At 56.6% G+C, this 22,970-nt stretch overlaps 1 protein-coding gene across 6 annotated transcripts in view; it reads left to right on the forward strand.

Moving 5' to 3' along the window:
- The window catches only part of PLEKHG5 (pleckstrin homology and RhoGEF domain containing G5), a 51,243-nt gene that overhangs the window by 22,963 nt on the left and 5,310 nt on the right, over positions 1-22,970 (forward strand). For 3 of the 6 annotated variants that reach the window (XM_042257337.2, XM_042257336.2, XM_027975700.2), the window contains exons 3-12: positions 17,170-17,299; positions 18,765-18,867; positions 19,243-19,303; positions 19,630-19,721; positions 20,117-20,253; positions 20,520-20,665; positions 21,232-21,447; positions 21,527-21,715; positions 22,052-22,147; positions 22,850-22,900. In XM_042257337.2, the coding sequence (XP_042113271.1) occupies positions 17,170-17,299; positions 18,765-18,867; positions 19,243-19,303; positions 19,630-19,721; positions 20,117-20,253; positions 20,520-20,665; positions 21,232-21,447; positions 21,527-21,715; positions 22,052-22,147; positions 22,850-22,900 (1,221 nt within the window). Of the gene's footprint in view, positions 1-4,334; positions 4,887-9,327; positions 9,474-17,169; positions 17,300-18,764; positions 18,868-19,242; positions 19,304-19,629; positions 19,722-20,116; positions 20,254-20,519; positions 20,666-21,231; positions 21,448-21,526; positions 21,716-22,051; positions 22,148-22,849; positions 22,901-22,970 lie in introns of those variants that run through there. The other 3 variants (XM_027975699.3, XM_027975697.3, XM_027975701.3) reach the window with 2 other exon arrangements.

The raw sequence follows: 22,970 nt of genomic DNA on the forward strand, positions 1-22,970 counted from the left end.
CTTGGGGCCTCTGCCTGACCCAGAGGGATGGCAAAGGGGGCAGGCCACACTGACCCAGCCTCTTCTGTGGGCAGCCGACCCTCAGGCAGGCCCATAAGCTGCCATAGGAGGGGGCAGGAGTGAGGCCTATGACATGAGAGTTGGTGTCAGAGTGCCTGAGGGCCTTCTGCAGCTTCTGGGTCTCAACTCCAGCCCAGCCGTGGGCTGCCTGCAATTCAACATGGCTGATGTTGGCATCAGCAGCAGACAGTCACCCAGCCTGCAGGAGGAGAGCCCTAGTTCTGTTGGTGGTGGCACCCGCTTTGGGACAGGTGATACAGACTTGGCCACAAGGATGCCTGAGTGATCAGAGGCAGAAGGTCTAGTCAGGGAAGACATCTTGGAGGAGGTGACCTCTGATGGGAATGAAAAGGTGGACATGCATGCATGCTAAGTTGCTTCGGTCGTGTCTGACTCTTTTTGACCCCATGGACTGTAGCCCGCCAGGCTCCTGGTCCCCAGGAGTCCATGGGGATTCTCCTGGCAAGAATACTGGAGTGGGTTGACATTTCCTCCCTCAGAGAATCTTCCTGACCCAGGGATCAAACCTGTGTCTGTTAGGTGTCCGGCACTGACAGGTGAGTTCTTTATCACTAAGCCTGAAAATGTGGACAGGCAGAGCAGAAGCCAGGGGCAGTCCAGGAAGAGGGGACTGCCACAGGCAGAAGTGCAGAGGCAGGAAACAAGGGGCAAGAGGCAGGTCTTGCCAAGGGTAGGAGCAGGCTGGAGCAGAGGGTCAGAGGAGGTGAATGACACCCAGGTTGGTGAGAGCGACGAGCAAAGAATATCCTATTGTTGGTGATAAGAACCACCAGTGACCAAACATGTTTACGTGCCAGGCAGGTTGTCAGGTCCTCATGCTTGTTTCACTGAACTTTTGTGAGAACCTTAGAAGAAACGCATTATTATCATTCCTATGTGAAACATAAGGAAACTGAGGCTCAGAGAGACAAAAGAACTAGCCTACGTCACACAGCATGACTGGCCAAGCATAGCCTGGAAAGAGATGGAGGGCCTCGTTCTTACTGTCCTCCCCAGCCATTCTAGGAACCGCTAGCAGGATGTGACTAGCGTTTTGAAGGAGATGACATCATTCATTCATTCACCAAATCAGCCTGAAGCACCTGGCGTGCCAGGCCCTGTTCTAGGCCTGGAGATCTCCGGGGAACAAAAGTGTTCCCCTCCTGGAGCTGACCCCAGGCTCCCAGGGAGGAGGAGGGAAGTGAGGACTTGGGTTTGTCAGACTGGCCCCCCCCAGGCTGCCCTGGGGAAGGGCCATCTTTCAACCAGGCTGGACCCTTCTGCTTCCGGACCCACCAAGGTTTTTTGTGTGTGTGTTTGTTCTTTGGCTGCACTGGGTCTTCATTGCTTTGTACGGGCTTTCTCTAGTGGCAGAGAGCGGAGGGCTACTCTTTGTTGCATGGGCTTCTCATTGCAGTGGCTTCTCTCGTTGCAGAGCATGGGCTCTAGGGCTCACAGGCTTCAGTAGCTGTAGCACACCAGCTCAGTAGTTATTTGCACAGGCTTAGTTGCTCCTCCACATGTGGACTCATCCTGGAGCAGGGATTGAACTCATGTCCCCTCCATTGGCAGGCGGATTCTTAGCCAATGCGCCACCAGGGAATTCTGAGGATTTTTGTTTGTTTGTTTGGTTACATCTTTGTTTTTATTTATTTTTGGGTGTGGCACGTAGGATCTTAGTTCCCCAACCAGGGATTGAACTGGTTCACCCTGCATCGGCAGCATGGCGCCTTAACCATTGGACTGCCACAGACGTCTCCACCCTTGAGGTTTTATTTGAGCCTCTCCTGGGTGCTGGGGCTTTTGAAATGGATCAGCCACTCCACTCCTCCCTCCTGTTCCTGGAGTTCACTCTGGGGGAATGGAGATAACCAGGATGGACTTCCTGGAGGTGGCTGCTGGTGTCTAGAGAAATGAGGGCTTATTAAGATGGAAAAAAGCTGAGTGGGGATGGGGATGGATATTGGGAATGAAGAGTGAGTAGGGCTCAGAGGATGGGGAAAGGTAGGCAAAACTGAACAGGGAGCATCCTGAGGTCCAGGTGAGGTGTTTGAACTACCTGTCTTGGGGACCACGGAGGGAGGTGGTATCCCTACACTTCCCCAAGAGGAAGATGTATAGAGTAGGGGACCTTCCTGGTGGTCCAGTGGCTAAGATTCTGCACTCCCAATGCAGGGATCCTGAGTTCCATCCCTGGTCAGGGAACTAGATCCCACATGCCGCAACTAAGAGTTTGCTTGCACAGCTAAAGACCCCACATGCTACAGTGAAGATTGAAGATCCTGTGTGTCGCAACCAAGACCTGTCACAGCCAAATAAATAAATGAATATATTTGTAAAAGATGTATGGAGTAACCCACACCTGGGAACTTCAGGGTTGCAGCCTACCCCTTTTCCAACTGCAGGACCCTGGGAAAGTCAGTTTACCTCTGAGCCTCAGTTTCCTCATCTGGAAGCTGAGGCTTCTAGAGTTGTGACAAGAATTAAGAGGGCTCACCTGTGGAGTGCTTAGCAGAGAGCGTGGCTTGCTGTGGTGTTCAAGAGGATGCTAGCTGTAATCATGTGTGTATCATTTGTGCAGGGGGAGAGAACCCCTAGGCTCCCAGCATGCCCTTCTTTCCCTGAGATCTGAGATCACCTTGTTTCCATCCTAGACCTGATCAACCCCACCCAGCCAGACGGATGTTTACTGCACAGTTATCCTGTCCCCAGGGCAGGGGTCCTGTTGGGGACCCAGAGGAAGTGTTTGCTCCCTCCCTCCCAAAGGGCCAGGTGATGACCTGGTGGGTGTCCCCACCCTCCTGCAAGTTAACCACAGGGCAGAGTCCCTTGATCTGGGCATTCTGATGGAAATCTGTACAGGCACCTCAGGTCACAAGGGGACACAGAGAAGGGCTGACATTGGCCTAGGGAACTGCCTTTGAGGGGATGGAAGACTTGGGGTGTTTGTCCTGGAGATGGGACTCTCAGGGCATCATCCTTAAAGGTATCAGTTCTAGCAGCCACTGTGTTCTTAGCACCTACTGCGTGCCAGGCCCTGCCTCAGTGCTTCTCCATGGGGACCTCATCTAGTCCTCACCCCCACCCTGTGCAGCAAGGACACACCATCTCCATCAGAGACAGGACACTGAGAAAAAGAGAGGGGAAAATAACTTGCCTGGGTCTATCTCAACCAGGTCTGTCTGTCCTCAGAGCCCACCATTTCTAACGAACTGTCAGGAGGAAAGGAGCGCCTGGTGAGTTTTTCTGCAGGGCTCCCAAGCGCCCTGGCAGGGAGGTGGACTTTGGTTCAGTATAGGTAAGAGTCTCCAACAGCTGAAGCTGTTCTCTGATACATAGGTAGTGAGCACCCCATTGCTAGAGGCAGTTTAAGCAGAGAGTGAAGATTGGATTTGATGACCTCAGACTTCCCTTCCAGCTTAACATTGGGCTCTGAGCTGGCAGGGGTGAGTCGGTAGGGGTGGTGTCTATGTCTGGGGGAAGGCTTGTCAGATGAAGACCTGTGGACACAGGGCAGAGGAAGGGGTGGGTCTGAAGTCCTTGTGGAGAAAGAGTGGGCAGGATGTGGTGAATAATGGAAGAAGGAGTCACTTACTCTCCTGGGCAATGGTTTGGGGGCGAGAGGTAAAGGCCAGGCACCCTTGAGAATGGCCAGATTCTGGGATCTCTGGAGGTAGCTGGTTCTTACAGATGCTGGTCAGCTGTAGATCCGGGGCAGGCAAGTGTGTGACTGGAGAATGGGGCAGGACCAGGGAAGCAGTGCAAGTGGAACTTTGGGGCTTTGGCTAAGTAATTTGGAGGGGGTAAGTGAAGGTCTGGGGTGCCCCAGAGGCCGGGACAGAGGACTCACCACATGCCACCTGGCCAAGATGAGCTGCCCTGGTGTGGACCAGCCCCAGGGAGGTCAGCGCTGCTAAGGACGGTGACTCCCATTAGGAAGGGCCTCCTGTAGTCTGGAGGGGGTCTGATGGGAGTGATCTAGAGTTGGGAAAATGCAAGTAGGTCTGAACCAGGAGGCTGGGAGTCAGGGGTGGCAGTCCTGTCATGCCAGACTCCCTAGGGAAGGGGGTAGGTGTGCTTGGGGCGATGTATCCCCAGACACTACCCCTACCTCAAGTCCTGAACGCTGAATTATTCTGAACTCAATCTGCCAGGAACCACCGACGGGCGGGATGGGCCCCTCTTTCAGAACCTACTAGGCGTGGGCCAGGAAAAAAGAGGGAGGCACGGAGCTAGGCGGGTCCGTTTCTCAGGCGCCGCGGAGGGCGCAGTTCAGAATCCAGCGGAAGCCAGCCTGGCTTGGGGCGATTCCCGGGGCGGGCAGGGCCTGCGGATGCCTCCTTCTGGACCCCGGGGGGCAGCATCCTGCCGCTGGCCCTGGCCGGGGTCGAAAAGGCGAACTCTTTTCTTAAAGCCCAGGTCAAAGACTGCAGGTTTTGAACTTTCTGCAAGTCTGTAAGGGCAGCCCCCTTGGGGACAGTGACAACGGCCTCCTTACCTCTGTCCGCAGCCCGGACCCTAGGTTACCCCCAAACGCCGGCCGGCCCTCCAGCCACCCCCTGGGCCACGGGGTGGGGCGCCCGGAGCTTCCCGGGAGCGCAGCCCCTCCCCGGCACAGCCGGGCGCGCCGATGGTACGTCCCGGCCCGCCCAGGTGGTAGCGCCCGCGCCGGCCTACCGTAATTCCCCTACGACCCGCGCCCCCGCCGGCGCAGAGCGGACCGAGCCCGCCCCGCGGTTCCTGTGGCCCTCGCCCTACAGGCCCCTCGGAGCTTTGGCAGTCTTGGCCCCAGCCCTAGCCACTGGGGAGGAGACCCATGTCCCTAGGTGAGTCTCACGGGGAAGTTCAGAGGTGGGGTGGGTCCGGGAGCCAAGACTCCCCCTGAATTAATAGACAGAAGCCCGGGGCGGGGGGAGCAGGGGGGATATTGCTGGTAGGGGAGGGCAAGAGTCCCACACAGCCCTGGGCCTGCAGGTGGCCGTCGATGGGTGCCACTGGCTCTGCTTCCACTTACTTGAAGGTGGAATGGGCTCCAGCGCCCGCCCCCACAATGACTCTAGGGTGGGGTCGGCTGGGATAAATGGCCGTGAGGAGTCTGTAGGGCTCCAGCCCTGGTGTGAGGGCTGCTGGTGGGGCGAAGGGTTCCGAAGGGGATTTGGCGGGGCTTAGATACGTGGTTTCGGCGACCTCGCCGCATCTGGGCGTCCATGACTGTCCGAGGGGAAAGTCCTCTCGATGCCGGCAGGGGGCGCGAGAGTCTGCACCTCGGGCCGCCTGGGTCTGGCCTGGTCCTCGCTGGGGAGAAGGGGAGAGAGAGAGCCAGAGGACCCATGGGTCTTCTGGAGACCCAGAGGCCAGGAGAGACCCTGGGCCACTCTGATGAAAGACTGAGGAAATGGAGGCCCAGGGGCCTCGGACCCTACCAATTCCTCCAGTTCCTTCCCCAGGCTTGGAGGGCTCTGGGAGGATTTGTTTCACTATTCTTCTGCTCCTTTGCCAGAGTCCAGATACACATTTGAACCCAGCAGCCATCCCTAGATAGAGAATTCTAGAAAACTGGCCAGTGCCATCTTTGCACAGTAGGGAAGGGTAGGAGGTAGGTAGGTGAGCCCCAGAAGCAGGTGGGCAGCCCAGGCCTGTGCCCTCTCCCTGATTCCCTCCCAAAGAGCCTTTTGTGTGGCTCTGAAACAAGAGGTGCCTGGAGAAGTTGCAGGCTTCCCGGTTGGGGGCTGGGGCTCCAGGACACATTTCTGCAGGACCAGGGCAGGGGGTAAAGTTCATGGACCACACAGCCTCTCCTTTTCCACCTAGTACCCACTGGTCCCAGCTGGTTGGCTCCCTGGGGAGGAAGAGGGCTCACTGGCTTCTGGACTTGGTGGCATGGAGCTGGCCTGCAGAGAGGTTTTCTACACCCTTACCATCTTCCTAGCACAGGGCAGGTCCTTAGAGCAGGCTCTGCCTCCGGGGGGACCCCAGAACCTGAGAACAAGCGGTGAGGCCCAGGCCTAGGGGAAGGGAGGAGCCAGATGGGCCGTTTGGAGAGGAGAGCAGCCTGGCAGAGCCGGCTCCTCCCTGGCTAACGTGCCCATGCATGCAGCCTCCACCCCTGGATTTCTGAGGTGCCAGATGGAGCCTCGGGGCTGGGAGCCTCTTAGGGGAGCTTAGCTTGGGTAGGGAGCCCCTGGGCAGGGGTGTCCCCCTGGCCAGAGAGTCCCAACTTCTGGTTCTAGGCCAGTCTCCTGTGGACAGAGCACAGAGCTGGCCCCAGACCTGTGACCTCCCCTCTCCCACTGCAGACCAGGCTGGGGCCCCAATCCACTGTGGGGAAGGGGAGGCCCATAGGCCTCTGCTTTTCTGGGGCTGGGGAGGTGGTGTAGGGCGGGAGTGGCAGGGGGCTCCTGCCTTGGAGACTCCATTATTCATCAGCCATGGCATCTGGTTTCTGGGTATCAGTTTCAACAAGCCAGTCCTGACTCATGAGCCTGGAGCTGGGGCTGGACTAGGGAGGGGCCCCCTCCTCAGGGAGTCAGGGCCTGGGACCTTTTGGGCCTGCTCACGGGCTATTTCAGCTCCCTATTTAGCGAGGCGGTGGGAACCTTGAAGCCTGCCGAGGCCTCCTCCCTTCCCTGTGCAGGGCTCCTTTCTTCCTCTGCTCCACAGGTTCCATGACCCTGCACTCTTGGCCCTGGGACAGCAGGGCCCTGGCCCTCCAAGGAGCAGCCCCAGCCCTGGATGGAGAACCCAAGCGGGAGCGTGACTCAGGGTGGCCAGAACCTGGTCACTCCAGTGACCTCTGGTGACCTGTCCTGGCCCAGTCCTGATGGTCTCCACTCAGTGCAACCTGGCTACCCCAGACTAGTGGGCTTGGGGATCTTCCCTGTCCTCAAGGGGGTGGACCTCAAGTCCCTGCTGCCCAAACCACCACTTGGCTGGTCTTTATGTCACCACGGCTTCTCTGTGCTTGAGGCTCACAGGGAGTGGTCCAGTGGGCATCTGCTGTTAGAACAAGTTTTTTTACCTTTCCAAACCTCAGTGTCTTTGTCTGTTGAATGGAGATAGTAACAGTATCTTCTCCTTATGGTCTCTGAGAAGAGTGAACAGGATTTGGCATGGGCCTGGCGCTTAGGTGTGCTCAGAGGTTGGCCTGGGGGGCAGCAGCAGGGGCAGGGGGCTTGGGCAACACCACCAGTCTTTGAGGTAGAAACTGACCTGCCTGGGGCCAGCAAGCCAAGGTCATGGATGCTGGAAGGGATGGAGAGAAGCCGTGGACAGGCAATGGAGAAAGCTTTGTTAACTGTTGGCCACCGGAAGGGGCATCCTGGCCAAGACCTTCCTGGCCCCAGTGGCCTTCTCTGGCATGAAGCCCCTCCTTCTGTCTTCATTCGTCCATTCATCATCTTAGTCTACACTGAGTACCTGTGGTGGCCAGGGCTGTTCTAAGTGCCAAAGATGAAGCATGGGCCAGACAGCCAAGACTGCTAGCCTCTGGAGAGAATATTCTAGCAGGGAAAAGTGATAATCAAGAAGTGAACAAAGAAAATAATTTCAGATCATAATATAAATAGATGCTTTGGAGAAAATGATTCAATTTAAGGGGACTGAGAGTTCTGGGGTAAGGGGGTGTTTATCTGGAGAGAAGAGTAACGGCCTCCTTGGAGAGGTAGGATTTAAACTGGGGCTCAGTGCCAGCTGTTGGGAAGATCAAGGGCACATGGTGTTCCAGAACACAGAGGAGCAGGTTCTGAGCTCAGTGAGTTTTAGGGATTGAAGGAAGCCAGCATGGCAGCCCACCCTGTGGAACCGGCCAGGGGGGCAAGGTAGGAGCCAGGCCACAGTTGGGATTTTATTTTAAGCAAGATGGGAAGTCACAGGCGGGTTTGGTGGGGGGCGGTGGAGTGACATGGGCAGGCTTCAGTTTTAAAAGATTTGCCTATGGTATGGAAAGAGGGCCACTCAGGATGTGGGAGGGGACACAGCCTTGGAAACCTCCTGACCGGGATAGACGGATAAATTGCTGCTCCTCACAAACCTGCAGACCGTCTTCCCCCCACAGAACCAGATTGAGGGGGAGCTGTCTAGGGGATGGGGCTAATGACAGCGTGTCTCCCTCCCCCATGAGTACTGAGGAGTGCCCCAGGGAGGCCATTCCAGAACCCGAGTCAGAAGCCTGGGTGTCCGTCCTTCCTGTGGACTTCTCTGTCACTTTACCCCCCACTTGATGAGTGAGGATAACAGTGCCCGCCTCCACCTCCCGGGAGTGAGTGTGAAAGCGCTTTGACGACCTACAGTGGGGACCCTGGCACCACACCCATTCCTGGTCTGCGTCTCTCGGGCTCTGATGAGCGCCCTCTGGCGGTAGGGCACCGGAAGCTCCCACATGGCCTTAAGCCGGGGAGGGGTGCGGGGCGGTAGGTGCCAACCTGGAGCAGCAGGGGCTTCGTGGAAATCTGAGTTGGGCTGCCGGGCTCTCCTGACGCCTCCTCTCACTCTACTCCTGGGCGCACCCCAGAGACCACCCTGTCCGCCTCGCGCACCTGCCTTCCGCCCGCCGCCTCCACTTGTGGTCATCAGCCCCACTCTGCTTCTCTGCCTGGCCTGGGTAGTGGGAGCGGGGGTCCCCTGGGCTCAGGCTCTGAGGCTGGGGTCTCTTGGATTGCGGGCCGGCACTAAGATGACCCTCAAGAAGGCCTCTGAGCGCCGGCTGTGTGGCTGGGACTGGGAAGTGGAGTCAGATATCCTCGGGCCTGGACGGGGAGCGGGGTCCGAGGACCCCTAGGGAGATGTGATGTGTCCTTAGTCCGGTCCCCCCTCTTCTGCCACCAGCATTAAGGAAGGTCCCTTGTGGGAGGGAGAAGAAGTTCTGCGGGCTCAGGCTCTGGGGCGGGCGTCCCCAGGACAGGAGGGAGGGGGTTAAGATGCCCTATGGCCAGGGGGACCTCCTATGCCCAGTCGTTCGCTTTGGGGGGGGGTCGGTGGAGGTCACAGCAAATTGAGGCGTCCGCGAGACTGGGCGGGGCCGGGGTTCTGCAGTCAAGGTGAGGGGGGTTGTCACCGGCGGGCCCCCCTGCCCCCAGCATCCAAGGAGGTCCCCGGGGCGGGGAACCCTCTGAGCCTGGGACCTTTGCGTGGGAGTGGGGGGTGGGGGTCAGGGCGGGGCTGCCGGCGGGAGGGTGTTCCCCGCCCCCCGGGGTCCCCGGCGCGCTCGGCGGGCGGGCGCTGCCGCACAATGGCAGGAAGCGGGGCTCCGCGCTTTGTCCGGCGGGCGGCGCAGACCGCCGCTTCCTCCGGCCGCCATGGGTACGGGACCCGGCGTCTCCGGGCGCCGCGCGGCCTCCAGGCCGAGCCCTGGGCTGCCCTCCAGAGACTCCGAGCCTGGCTGGGCAGGGGGTCGTGGCCGCAACTGGGAAGGCCAGGTACGGGCGCGGGGGGGCCGGGGCGGGTGCTCGGTCGCTCCTCCGTGCGCGTCTCTAAGCGGATCCGGTACTCGGCGGCCCAGCCCCCTGCCCGGGGTGCACACCGCGGGGGTGCAGGGGGAAGGAGGGGCTGGGGAGGCGATGAAGGGCTGGAAGCTTGAGATGTGTCCCCCACCCTGGCACCAAGGGGACCAAGCAGCGGAGGGGACAGCCAGACCCTGGCCTTTTGTGTCTGGGGCTGACTCCGGACACACCTGTGGGTCCCAGGCCCTGCACTGGCCACCCTCCCCTTTCCTTCCTCTGCCCAGGCCCTGCCCACACCCCTCCTACTTCTGCTTCTGAGGCCACCCTGGTGGGATTGGGAAGGCTGATTTCTCCATGCCCCATCCCTGGGCGAGTCAGCCTTGATCGTGCTCCCCAAGAGGCCCAGGCCCCTCTATTATTTGTAAAGTTACTGCCCATTCTCTGCCTTTGGACATGCAGTGACGCCTCCACTCTCTCCTCTTTGGCTTGAGTCCTGAGAACTTTTGGATTCGGACCCTGCTGTCTCTCCCTGGCTGGCAGGGTCGCTGCTGCCCTTAGAGAGTGGTTGGGCGGGGGGGGGGGGGGGGGGGGGGGGGGGGGGGCAGCAAGGAGGTGGGGAGTAGACCTTGGGTCTGAGAGAAGAGGCTCAAGACTCTGGCTTTGGGAAGGGGCTACACTGCTTTTGTGATGGGGAGACCCCCCCCAACCCTGGAGGGAGTTGCGGAGACCCTGGCGTTTGGAGATGGAGGAGTGAGAAGAACAGACAGTGTGGGCTGTGCCCACCTCAGCCTCAGCTTCCCTCCCTGGGGGTTCTCAATCCGCTGAATACTCACCTGCTTCAGATCCTAGCCTGACTCTCACTTCATCCTGGTGTCCCTGAGCCTGGGGGCTACTGGGAGGATGGAAAGAGGTCAGCCACCAGCTGGACTCTTGTTAAAATTAGCATTAGTATCAGTAGTAAGTTCCTCCTCCAGGGGATCCTCCCAACCCAGGAATTGAACTCTTGTCTCCTGCATTGGCAGGTGGATTCTTTACCACTGCGCCACCTGGGAAGCCCACCTATTGGTTAGTACATTCAGTTAATATTTACTTAGTGGCAATCTGTATGCTATGCAGTGGTATTGTAGGTATCATAAGTAAGAAATGGCAACTCACTCCAGTATTCTTGCCTGCAGAATTCCATGGATGGAGAAGCCTGGTGGGAGCACATTTACTGGTTAGGTTTTAAAACAAGATTGTGGCACAGAACCAAGGACTTGGACTGGAAAAGTCCCAGAGAACCACCCCCCCAAACCCAGCACACCCACAACCTAGCATGGCTCCTGCCATGTTACCCCCCTACCCACTGTGAGGCTAGGGCCTGGGCAGCTGGTCAGCCCACAGCTCCACTGCCCAGTGCCAAGCCTGGCAGCAGAAAAATGAAGCTGTCAGGGAAATCGCTAGAGGCCTGGAAGGGGTCGGCATGGGGCACCTGTACCAGACTGACTGCCAGGCTGGACACAGAGGGCGAGAGGGCTGCCGAGCTGGCTGGCTGTGAGCCTCCTGGGGAGAAAGGACAAGCCCTTCCTCAGACTTGTTGTCAGGAAGAGATGCTCACTGCAGGGGTTCCTGTATCCGCAAAGCCCGGCCCTCTGTCAGGAGGGCCCCACTCCTCTCTCCCTGCTACCAAGAAATGGTGTGAATGTGGTGAAAATGTGGGATCTGGAGCTATGTACCCTAGGTTCAAGTCCTGACTCCACTAGCTGTATGACCTTAAACAAGTTGCTTAACCTCTCTGAGCCTCACTTTCCTCTTCTGTAAAATACAGACAATCCTAGCCCCTACCTCCTGGGATGAGGGACCCTCAGTGCAGCCCCGGGCGCAAGACAATCACATTATAAATGATCAGACATTTTCAGCTTCCTCTTCTTTCCTGTCTTTGGCAATTTTCTCTGCTGTCTAGGCCATCCTTACGCTGTTTGTCATCTTCAAAATTCCTAATTGGGGGACTTCCCTGGTGGTCTGGTAGCTGAGAACTCTGCGCTCCCAACACAGGGGGTCCAGGTTCAATTCCTGGTCAGGGAATTAGATCCCACGTGGTACAACTAAGATTTTGCATACCACAACTAAAGATCCCATGTGCGGCAACCAAGACCTGACACAACCAAATAAATAAACAAATATTAAAAGGAAAATCCCTGGGACTTCCCTGGTGGTTCAGTGGTTAAGACTTCACCTTCCATCCCAGGGGATGTGGGTTTGATCCCTGGTCGGGGAGCTAAGATCCTCCATGCTTTGGGCTGAAAAACCAAAACAGAACAGAAGCAATATTGTAACCAATTCAATAAAGAAGAAGATGCCTGATCAGGCTCTCTCCAGCCCAAATCTCCAGTGGTCCTCTATCATGCTACTTAATAATCAAACCCGTACTTATTTTTTTTTGTTTGTCTGTTTTTTTTAAATTAATTAATTAATATATTTTTTTAATTTTAAAATCTTTAATTCTTACATGCGTTCCCAAACATGAACCCCCTCCCACCTCCCTCCCCACAACATCTCTCTGGGTCATCCCCATGCACCAGCCCCAAGCATGCTGTATTGAACGGCTAGGATGAAATCAGTCAGTGAAGCTGAAAGACCGAAACTGCCGTCCTTGCAGAGCTGATAGGGCCTGGAGGCAACAAAGTGAGGCACACAGACTGCCTGCCAGTGGAAGGTGTTACGGAGAGAAGGCGGGGGCAGGGAGTGAATGTGGAGGAATGAAACCTTAGAAGGGGAAGATGGTGACTTTTGAGTGAAGGTCTGGAGGAAGGGAGGTAGCTGGTTATTTCAGTGTCTGGGAAAGCATTTCAGGCTGAGGGATTAGCAGATGCCAAGGCTCAGAGGTGGGGCACGTCTGAAGAAGCATGTCTGAGAAGGCAGGAGGAGGGACTTCCCTGGTGGTCCAGTGGTCAAGACTCTGCTCTCCCAGTGCAGGGGGCCTGGGTTCAATTCTTGCTCAGGGAACTAAGATCCTGCATGCCACAACTAAAGACCCTGAGTGCTGTGACTAAAGACCCAGCACAGGCAAATAAATAAATATATGCATGCTCAGTGGCTCAATCGTGTCCGGCTCTTTCTGGCCCCATGGACTGTAGTCTGCCAGGCTCCCCTGTCCATGGGATTTTCCAGGTAAGAGTACTGGAGTGGGTTGCCACTTCATATTCTAGGAGATCATCCCAACCCAGGGATCAAACCTGTGTTTCTTGCATCTCCTGCATTGGCAGGTGGGTAAAGCGTCTGTCTACAATGCGGGAGACCCAGGTTCAATCCCTGGGTTGGGAAGATCCCCTGGAGAAGGAAATGGCAATCCACTCCAGTACTATTGCCTGGAAAATCCATGGACAGAGGAGCCTGGTAGGCTACAGTCCACGGGGTTGCAAAAGAGTCGGACACGACTGAGTGACATCACTTTCTTTCACTTCTTTACCACTAGTGCCACCTGAGAAGCCCAATAAAAGGGAAGGCAGGAGGCCGGTGGGTGGGGGCAGTGTAAGGAGCTAGGAGAACAGGACAGGAGGCCCCCGAGGTCACCTGCCTTGGCAGGAGGCGGGAAGCCCTTGCAGGGTTTTGAGGAGGTCTGTGTGACTCCTCTTTGAACTGGGTCCACTGCGGCTGCTCATGGAGAACAGACTGGGGTCAAGGATGGGTGTAGGGTGACCAGCTCTGGGGCCCTGTCATCCTGCCAAGAGGCGATGGGAGCTAAGCTGGCCTGGAGAGTGTGGCCGGTTTGAAACTATGGATATTAAGGGTGGAGCCTGAAGACGCATTAGACTGCCTGGATGACGGGTAACAGAAGGATCACAGGTGACCCCAAGGTTTTTGGCCTAATATATTTTCTTGGGGCTGTCATAACAAGTCAGGGTGGCTTTAGAAGAACAGAAGTTTATTCTCTCTGTTCTGAAGCCAAAAGTCTGAAATTAAGATGTGGTCAGTTCGTTCTCCCTTGGAAGTTATCAGGGAGGACTCTCCCTTGCCTCCTCCAGCTTCTGGCGCCTCCTGGGGTCCCTCAGTGTCCCGTGGCTTGTAGACGCATGACTGCAGTCCCTGCCTCTGTTGTCCCGTGGCTTCTCACTGTGTGTCCCCTCTCTGTGTCTCTTCCCTTCTTATAAGGATGCCAGTCATATGGTTAGTCCATACTCTATCCTGTGTGATTACAGACCCCATTATGACCTCAGCTTAACTAATGACATCTGTAATGATCCTCTTTCCATCAAGGGCACCTTCTGTGGTGCTGGGAGTTAGGACTGAACCTATCTTTTTTTTTTTCAAAGAAAAAAAAAGAACTACTTGCTGTGCCACCGGGCTTGTGAGATTCTAGCTCCCCAACCAGGCCTTCCCAGGTAGCTCAAGTGGTAGAGAATCTGCCTTCCAGTTTAGGAGATGCAGGTTCAATTCCTGGGTCAGGAATATCCCCTAGAGAAGGAATTGGCAACCCACTCCAGTATTCTTGCCTGGAGAATCCCACGGACAGAGGAGCCTGATGGGCTACATACAGTCCATGGGGTCACAAAGAGTCGGACATGACTTAGCAAGTAAACAGCAACAACAGCAGTTCCCCAACCAGGGATTGAATCCAGGTCCATGGCTGTGATAGCACCAAGTCCTAACCACTGGACCAGGGAATACCCTGAACCTATCTCTTTGAGGGACATAATTCAGCACATAACATCAGCATAGCCAGAAGGTGTTGCCAGTAATCGAAATGGGTAGAGCCATGTGGAAAATTTCAAGAGCTCATATGAAGACCTCTTAAGTTTGAGATGCTTGTTGGGATCCAGGAGGAGGATGGAGAAGGTGGGTCCAGAGTCTTGGGCCTGGTCCCCACAGGACGGATCACCTGGGAGCCCTCCCTAGGACAGTGGGTGTGGGTAAAATGAGGAGGGGTCCACAGAGGGGAGGGAATAGGCAAGGCATGGGTCCTGGGGACCGAGGAAGAAACGGTTTCCAAGAGACCATGTCAAATGCTGGGCCCTGGGCGAACAAGCAAGAGGACTTCCAAGTGTGGATGTCAGCAGATTAGAAGAGCAAACTGGGGAGGGAGCAGAATTGATGGGAGAGGGTCTGAGAGAAAATGGAAGAATTCGAAAATCTCCGGTTGCAACCATCATAGTAATAGTTTGATTTAGGCAAAAGCCATTGGTGAGGACTAAAGTCCTGGAGTGTGCAATCACTGGGGAGCAGGCTATCCCAAAGTGTCACCCCAGGACTGCCTACTCATTGGTGGTTTAGTGGCTAAGTTGTGTCCAACTCTTTGCGACCCCATGGACCATAGCCTGCCAGGCTCCCCAGTCCATGGGCTTTTCCAGGCAAGAATACTGGAGTGGTTTGCCATTTCCTTCTCCAGGGGATCTCCTGACCCAGGGATTGAACCTGGGTCACCTGCATTGCAGGCGGATTCTTTACCACTGAGCCACCAGAGGAGCCCTGTATCGACTCACTACAGAGAGAGAATACACCTGTCAACCACAACTAAGACCCAAATAAGTAAACATTAAAGCAAACAAACAAGATACAGTGAGATCCCCAGATGGTCTGGCACTGGGGCACACTGAGGAAGACATAGTCCACTCTCTGTCGTCCCTGCACATATGCTCATCATTAAACTATGTGAGAAGAGTTGATGCTTTTGAGCTATGGTGTTGAAGAAGACTCTTGAGAGTCCCTTGGACTGCAAGGAGATCCAACCAGTCAATCCTAAAGGAAATCAATCCTGAATATTCTTTAGAAGGACTGATGCTAAAGCTGAAGCTCCAATATTTTGGCCACTTGCTGCGAAGAGCTAACTCATTGGAAAAGACCCTGAAGCTCAAAAAGATTGAAGGCAGGAGGAGAAGGGGATGACAGAGTATGAGATGGTTGGATGGCATCACTAACTCAATGGACATGAGTTTGGGCAAGCCCCGGGAGATGGTGAAGGACAGGGAAGCCTGGCGTGCTACAGTCCACGGAGTCACAAAGAGTTGGACACAACTGAGCAACTGAATGACAGCAAACTATGCGAGACCCCCAGACAAATCCAGAAGGAAGGGCTTTCTGCAAAACTGCTGGCCTGGCTGCTTCAGTGTCCTGAAAGGCAGGGTAGAAAATGTGGGACATTCATTCATTCTTTTAAAAATTTTTTAAAATATATATATATATATATATATATGTATATTTTATGTATTTCTTTAGCTGCACTGATTCTTATTTGCATCCCCCAGGATCTTTGATCTTCGCTGAGGCATGCGGGATCTTTAGTTTTGGCACATGAACTCTTAGTCGTGGCATGTGGTATCTACTTCCTGACCAAGGATTGAACCCAGGCCTCCTGCACTGGGAGCTTGGAGTCTTAGCCACTGAACCACTAGGGAAGTTCCAGGGCATTTATTCTTAAAGGGATAAACAAACACAGCCAAATGTACATACATATGAGCCTTGATTGGATACCATGTGGGAAAAAGTCTGTGAAGGACATTATATAGACACTTGCACAAATGCCAAGGGCAACTAAAGTTGGACAGAGTATCATCACTGAGTTTCCCCGAGTGTGACACACACAGAGCTGTGTGGGATTTTGCACGAGAACACCTGTGCTCCCAGGTGGTGTCGATTTCCTCCCCAGGGGAGGGGTGTCACGAGCAGTGTGGCAAATGTGAATGACTGGCAGAGCCAGAAGGGTGTGCAGATGTCATTGTGCTGTTCTTACAACTTTCTGTAGGTTTGAATTATTTTAAAACAAAACGTTGAGGGAAAAGAAAATAAAGGGTAATGGGAGGAGAGAACAGGAACTGGTGGTTATGGATGCCTGGTTTTACAGAGTTTAGTTATAAGTGGAGGGAGAGCTGGAGCTGGAGAATCGGGTTGGTTTGCCCATGGGAATGATCTGGTGAGAGGTGGGTCTCAGTGAGAGGTGGGTCTCGGTGGAAGGCTGGTCTGGGATTGGGGCAGGGTGAAGCCTCCACAGCCCAGGATGGGTGGGTGGCTGTGGTGGTTAGGGCTCATGGAATGCCTTCTGGTGGCTTCTGTATCCCTGGAAAAGTAGGCAGTGGGTCAGTGGGGCGTGAGTTTGGGATGCTTCGGGGATGGAGGAGATAGGAAAGTCATCTGTGGGGGTGGGGATGAGAGCAGACTGGAGCAAATGGGTAAATCTGAGGTCACGTCACTAAGCAACGGCCCGTGGGTCCCACATAGGCACCCAGATGCCAGCATCATTCCCTGATTCCTCCATAAGCCCCTCCACACCCTGACTTAGAAATCCAGGGTGGTCAGCTGTTCGGGGGCTGCGCAGGTCATAGAATTGAGGGCAGAGGCCCTGGGCACGGAGGACGGGGAGGCAGTCTGTTTGAAGACACTGAGTTGGGCAAACTGACAGGCAGCCCCAGCTTCACTTTTTGGGGCCCTTTCTGCCTGTGTTCCAGAAGAGGCCCTGGGAGCACCTGCTTCATGGTTACTTACTCGGCGCTGTGTTTCTTGTGGGCGGGGCTTTGCTTTCTCTACATCCCCCAGAATGGACACCTTGTAGGTGCTTGGGAAACACTTGATAGATAAATTAATAAGCACGAGCCCCTGTGGAATGTGGATGTTTGGACATGAGGAGCAGCCCCTGTAAGGCCAGGGGCCCCGTGTACCAGAGGGGTCTGGGTCCACCCTGCCCCCATCCTTTCCCACACAGGTATGCCACCACGCCGACTGCCAGCAGCTACACCACCGGGGCCCCCTCAACCTCTGTGAGGCCTGTGACAGCAAGTTCCACAGCACCATGCATTATGATGGGCACGTCCGCTTCGACCTGCCCCCCCAAGGTGAGCACAGGGAGGGGCCAGTCCCTAGAGCCCTTGCCTGGGGGCACAGGGTCCTGGTAATTGTAGGCATCATGACAAGGCCATGAGAAAGGACACACAACTGTGAACAATGAAACCCAAATCCACTGCTGCCCCTTTTGTTCCACAAATGGTTTTTTTGGAACATTTATTTTGTGTTGAGGTATAGCTGATTAACAGGGATTCCCAGGTGGTGCTAGTGGTAAAGAACCCACCTGCTAATGCAGGAGACAGACACAGGTTTGATTCCTGGGTCGGGAAGATCCCCTGGAGGAGGCCATGGTAACCCACTTCAGTATTCTTGCCTGGAGAATCCCATGGACAGAGGAGCCTGGCGGGCTACAGTCCATGGGGTTGCAAAGGGTCGGACATGACTGAAGCAACTTAGCATACACGCACGCATGCATAGCCGATTAACAATGTTGGGATAGTTTCAGATGAACAGGGAAGGGAAGTATACATGTCAGTATACATGTCAGCATACATGTATGCTCAGTCATAAGTATGCATGTATCCATTCTCCCCCAAACCCTCCTCCCTTCCAGGCTGCCACATAACACTGAGCAGAGTTCCATGTGCTATACAGTAGATCCTTGTTGGTTATGCATTTTAAATACAGCCGTGTGTACATGTCCATCCCAAACTCCCTAACTATCCTTTCCTGCCATCCTCCCCCCTGCCTGTTTTTTAATAAGAGGAAAAGTTGGGGACCGGCCCTGCTCGAGGGCTAGCCTGTCCCCTCTAGGGGCCAGGTCCTTCTCAATGGACCTGCCCCTGCCCAGGCCAGCGTGGAGAATGTCCTTCTGTCTTTTCCTCCAGGCAGGGGATTCCTGGGCAGATCCTCCAGCCAGGCAGCCAGTGGGCAGAGGCAGTGGGAGGTGGGATGAGCAGATCAGAAGGAACTTGCAGCAGGAAACAAGAAATGCCTCCTGCTGAACAGGGGTTTGCCTGGCCCACTGCCAGCTGACTGTTCTGAGGTGGCTTTGTCTCCCTCCCCAGCTGGTCAGAGGGACAAAAGGGCTGCTCCCCAGGGCCCCTGGGACTTTGGGTGTGGTCACAGTGGTGGCCTGCAAGAAAGGGGAGGGGGAGGGGACACCTGCAAGAAAGAGCCATGGACTTTGGTCCCTCCCTGCAACAATCCTACAGGCAATGCTTCTTTATGCCTATTTCATAGATGGGTAAACTAAGGTGGATTTGTACTGGGCACAGGGCATCACCCAGGGTGTCATTCCAGGGCCCTTGCATCTTTTTGAGTCTGGGGATGGATAAATGATAAGCAGTGACTGATTCCTCCTCACAGAACTGAGGGGCCCTGGCTTGTTAGGGAGGCGGGGTCCCAGGGTCCATAGACGGCTTTGGTTCCTCTGGAGACTGCCGTGTTGGAAGACTAAGGAAGGGACCGGGGACATGGAGGCAAGCACAACTCTGCTCCCACTCAACTCCACAGGCTCTGTCCTGGCTCGGAATGTGTCCACCCGGTCATGCCCCCCACGCACCAGCCCTGCCGTGGACTTGGAGGAGGAGGAAGAGAGCTGTATGGATGGCAAGGGGTAGGTGAGGGGTTGGTGGGTGGAGCAGACACCTGGGAGCTCCCAAGGCTGGGTGTCAGGTCACAGATCTAGGGACCAGAGACCCCTCCTAGCCCTGCTGCCACCCAGATTCCTGGAGGGTGAGCCTCTAGGGCTTCTGGGAACAGACTCCATGTGTCTAGGGACCCTGGGTATAACTCCTGGATTGGCCACTAGGGAGCGCACAGCTCTTGTAAGCCCCTCCCCACCTCCACCCCTGCTTGCCTGAGCCAACCTGAGTTACCTGGCCACCTACAGTCAGCAAGGGGTGGGTCACCAGCTGGGGCCTACCCACATCCCACCCTGATGAGAGCCCACCCACGCCTCCAACCTCTGCCCTGACTGGCTTCCTTGCAGGGACCGAAAGACCACAGGTCTGAAACTCTCCAAGAAGAAAGCCAGGAGAAGACATACAGATGTAAGGAGCCCCCAGGCTGGCAGAGCAGGGCCCCCCCGAGCCTCTGCCCCTCCTGGGCCCTTTCCATTCCCGAGGCTGGGCCTCTCTGCTCTGAATTCCAGGACCAGGGATGGAGGGTGGAGTGAGTGTGTCTTTCTGTCACCACCCAGCCCTGCCCACCTTAGCCCAGGTGGGGGATGCTCCAGGAGCTCCTGCCTCCAGCAGGAGGGCTGCCGGGGGCCTCCCTGGGATAGAAAAGGACAGGGCAATCCCTGTGCTCACCAGGACTCTGGGGTGGGGAGAGGAGGGCGCTAGGGGTGCAGACGCTGAGATGCATGTCCGCTCAGGACCCAAGCAAGGAGTGCTTCACCCTGAAATTTGACCTGAACGTGGACATTGAGACGGAGATTGTACCAGCCATGAAGAAGAAGTCTCTGGGGTAGGGCTTGATGGGGCTGAGGGGAGAAGGGAGCTGGGAGGCAGTTGTAGCCTCAGCAGGTATGACTGTGTGTCTGTGTGGTGGCCTGTAAATGAGTGTGTCCTCCCCCATGGGCACCCCACTCGTGTGCAGTGAGGGCCTGGGAGCCGTGCTTGAATGGACATGACCCACCCCTAGGGCATGGACTGGCATGTGACAGGGTCTGCCCTGGTGTGTCAACACAAACGTGTGAGAGAGAGGGTGTGTTGGCTTGTGTATACACGTGTGAACCTCCTATTTGTGTGTGCATGTATGAACCTGGGTGTGATCCCCCTGGGGTCTCCCTTTTTCTTTAGGGGACTGGGTGGGGGTTTGTGTGATGGCCCCCAACACACACACCTCCTGTCCTGGGGCAGGGAGGTGCTGCTGCCAGTATTTGAAAGGAAGGGCATTGCACTGGGCAAAGTGGACATCTATCTGGACCAGTCCAACACGCCCCTGTCCCTCAGCTTTGAGGCCTACAGGTTTGGGGGACACTACCTGCGGGTAAAAGGTGAGTAGGGGAGCTGGGGCGCGACTGGGTCCTCTGGGGAGGGTGTTGTTTCCCAGCTCAGGTTCCCGTTGGCCATGGCCTTGAGCAGGCTCATTACCATACAGGTGTCTCTGCTGGGCGGCAGTGCTGGGTGCTGGCAGGGTGGGGCTTTGGGGGAGGGCAGCCAGGCCTTGGTTTGGATCCTCCGGTGAGAGAGAGGACTGGGGCCTCGTCCTCCACGGGCCTGGGTTTTGAGGACCTCTACTTGTCCCACCATGCCTTGCCAGCCAAACCAGGGGATGAGGGGAAAGTGGAGCAGGGGGTGAAGGACTCCAAGTCCCTGAGTCTGCCGATCCTGCGGCAAGCCGGAGCTGGGCCCCCGGCCCAAGAGCGTGTGGACCCCCAGAGCCGCCGGGAGAGCCTGGATATCCTGGTGAGGAGGGGCTGTGTCAGGGCTGGGGGTGGGGAGGGGCCAGAGGGGAGGTCACCTGGGCCCCTTGCTGCTCCTGTTGGGAGCTTTCCTCCCCCTTCTGTGAAATGGGGCTGTCTTGGGGCATATGGGGTGGATCTAACCCAGTGCAGGGGGATGGGCCTGGGGATTCTGAGTGTTCATGCACAGAGTCCGAGCATGTGTGTCCAAGCAGACATTGTGTGGGGAGCGAAGCTGTGTGTCACTGGCTGTGTTCGTGAGCGTTCGTCAGGGATCCACTTGGATGTGGGCTTCTAAGTGCACCCGAGTGTGTGTGACTCTGTGTTCTCCCATGTGCTTTATGCTGCTGGTTGGGGTTGGTGGTGGGGGGAGGCGTGGCCCAGGGGCGCCTCTCTGGACCTTCCAGCCCCCAGGGCATGCGTAGGTCTCAGGAAAGGTGGCCTCATAGGGTGGGGGAATGCAGAGACCCTCCTGCATCCCAGGCAGGTTTGAAGTCCTGGAAATGCGTGATGGGGTGGGGCCATGGAGGTCAGAGTGGACCTGCCTCTTGACTGTTGCTCCCTGGCCAGGCCCCTGGTCGCCGACGCAAGAACATGTCAGAGTTCCTAGGGGAGGCAAGCATCCCTGGGCAGGAGCCCCCCACACCCTCCAGCTGCTCTCTGCCCAGCAGCAGCAGCAGCGGCAGCAGCAGCAGCAGCAGTGGCAGCGACAGCTGGAAGAACCGGGCGGCCAGTCGCTTCAGTGGCTTCTTCAGCTCAGGCCCCAGCACCAGCGCCTATGGCCGGGTATGTGGGCCTGGGTGCCTTGGGGCAGGGCGGCTGGCTGACCCCTGACCCCTGACCCTGACCACGGGTCTCCTCTCAGGAGATAGACAAGATGGAGCAGCTGGAGGGCAAGCTGCATGCCTACGGCCTCTTTGGGCTGCCCAGGCTGCCCCGGAGGCTGCGCTTTGACCATGACTCCTGGGAGGAAGAAGGTGACGAAGAGGAGGATGAGGATGACGCCGGACTTCGGCTGGAGGACAGCTGGCGGGAGCTAATTGATGGGCACGAGGTGGGTGCCGCCCGCCTGCCCACACCTCCCCCGTTCTCAGGGAAAGGGGGGCATTATCGGCCCTGCCCCACTCCATGGGGCCCTTCCCCACTCCACGGGGCCCTTCCTAGGGTGGCAGGATGTTCCATGGGCACCCCTGCCAAGCTGCTGTCATCATTAACCAGCTTTGGAGGAACTCAGGCAAGGTGAAAGTGTGGTGCACTACTTGGCTGGCCCAGAACTTGGGGGGCCTCTGTGTCTCAGATGGGAAAAAAAAGGTTGCGTGCAGGACCACTCCACCTGCTCCCCTGATCTGGCCACCCTGGGGCTCCTGGAGACACCCTGCCCTCCCCACAGAAGCTGACCCGGCGGCAGTGCCACCAGCAGGAGGCGGTCTGGGAGCTCCTGCACACGGAGGCCTCATACATTAAGAAGCTGCGGGTGATCACCAACGTGAGTGTGGGACCCAGAGCCACCCTGCCTCCCTGCCCACCTCTGCCCCCACCTTGGCCTCCTCTGGGTGTCCCTGAGCAGAGTTTGGACCTTTGCAGAAGGAGCAGGTGCCAAGCAACAAAGGGGGAGGAAAGTGGGGGCAGGCCACACCCCAGCATGGAGGTGATTCCCTGGGGCCCCAGGGAATCGGGAGGGGGCTTGGGGCAAGTTTGCTGGCTTGAGCTGAGTAACACAGACCTCATCCTTTCACTCATCCACTCAACAGCTGTTTCCAAGCACCTGCTGTATGCCAGGTGTCCAGCAGCCCACACAGGATGGGTAGGCACTGGGGGTGGGGGGCCGTGTAGGGACTTTGACTGGGGGAGCATCTGTCCTGGGCTTGTGGGCTCAAGGAAGACACCCTCTGGGCAGAAACCAGAGAGCCAGGGCAGAGCTGGAGGAGAGAGTTCCAGATGTGGCAGCCAGGGCAGTGTGCCAGAGCGGCTCTCCAGGTGGGGCCTGGGTAGGGGGACCCCCAGCTGGGCCATGAACTGGGTCTTTTCTCAAAGGGTGAACCCTTTCTGTCCCAGGCTGCCTGCCTCAGGGCCTCCCAGGATGGGGAAGGGGTGAAGGGAGCCTTAGAGTCTGGGTGGGGCATCGGGACAGGGAACACCACCACCCCCCCGCCCCCGGCTCCAGACGCAGTGCTCCTTGCCCCCACAGCTTTTCCTGTGCTGCCTCCTGAACCTGCAAGAGTCGGGACTGCTGTGTGAGGTGCCGCGCGGGGGCCGGGGTGGGGGCGGTCTCAGGAAGTAACGGGGAGTGCGGAGGGGCTAAAGCCAGG

The sequence above is a fragment of the Ovis aries genome, chromosome 12, assembly GCF_016772045.2.
Source record: "Ovis aries strain OAR_USU_Benz2616 breed Rambouillet chromosome 12, ARS-UI_Ramb_v3.0, whole genome shotgun sequence".
NCBI lineage: Eukaryota > Metazoa > Chordata > Mammalia > Artiodactyla > Bovidae > Ovis > Ovis aries.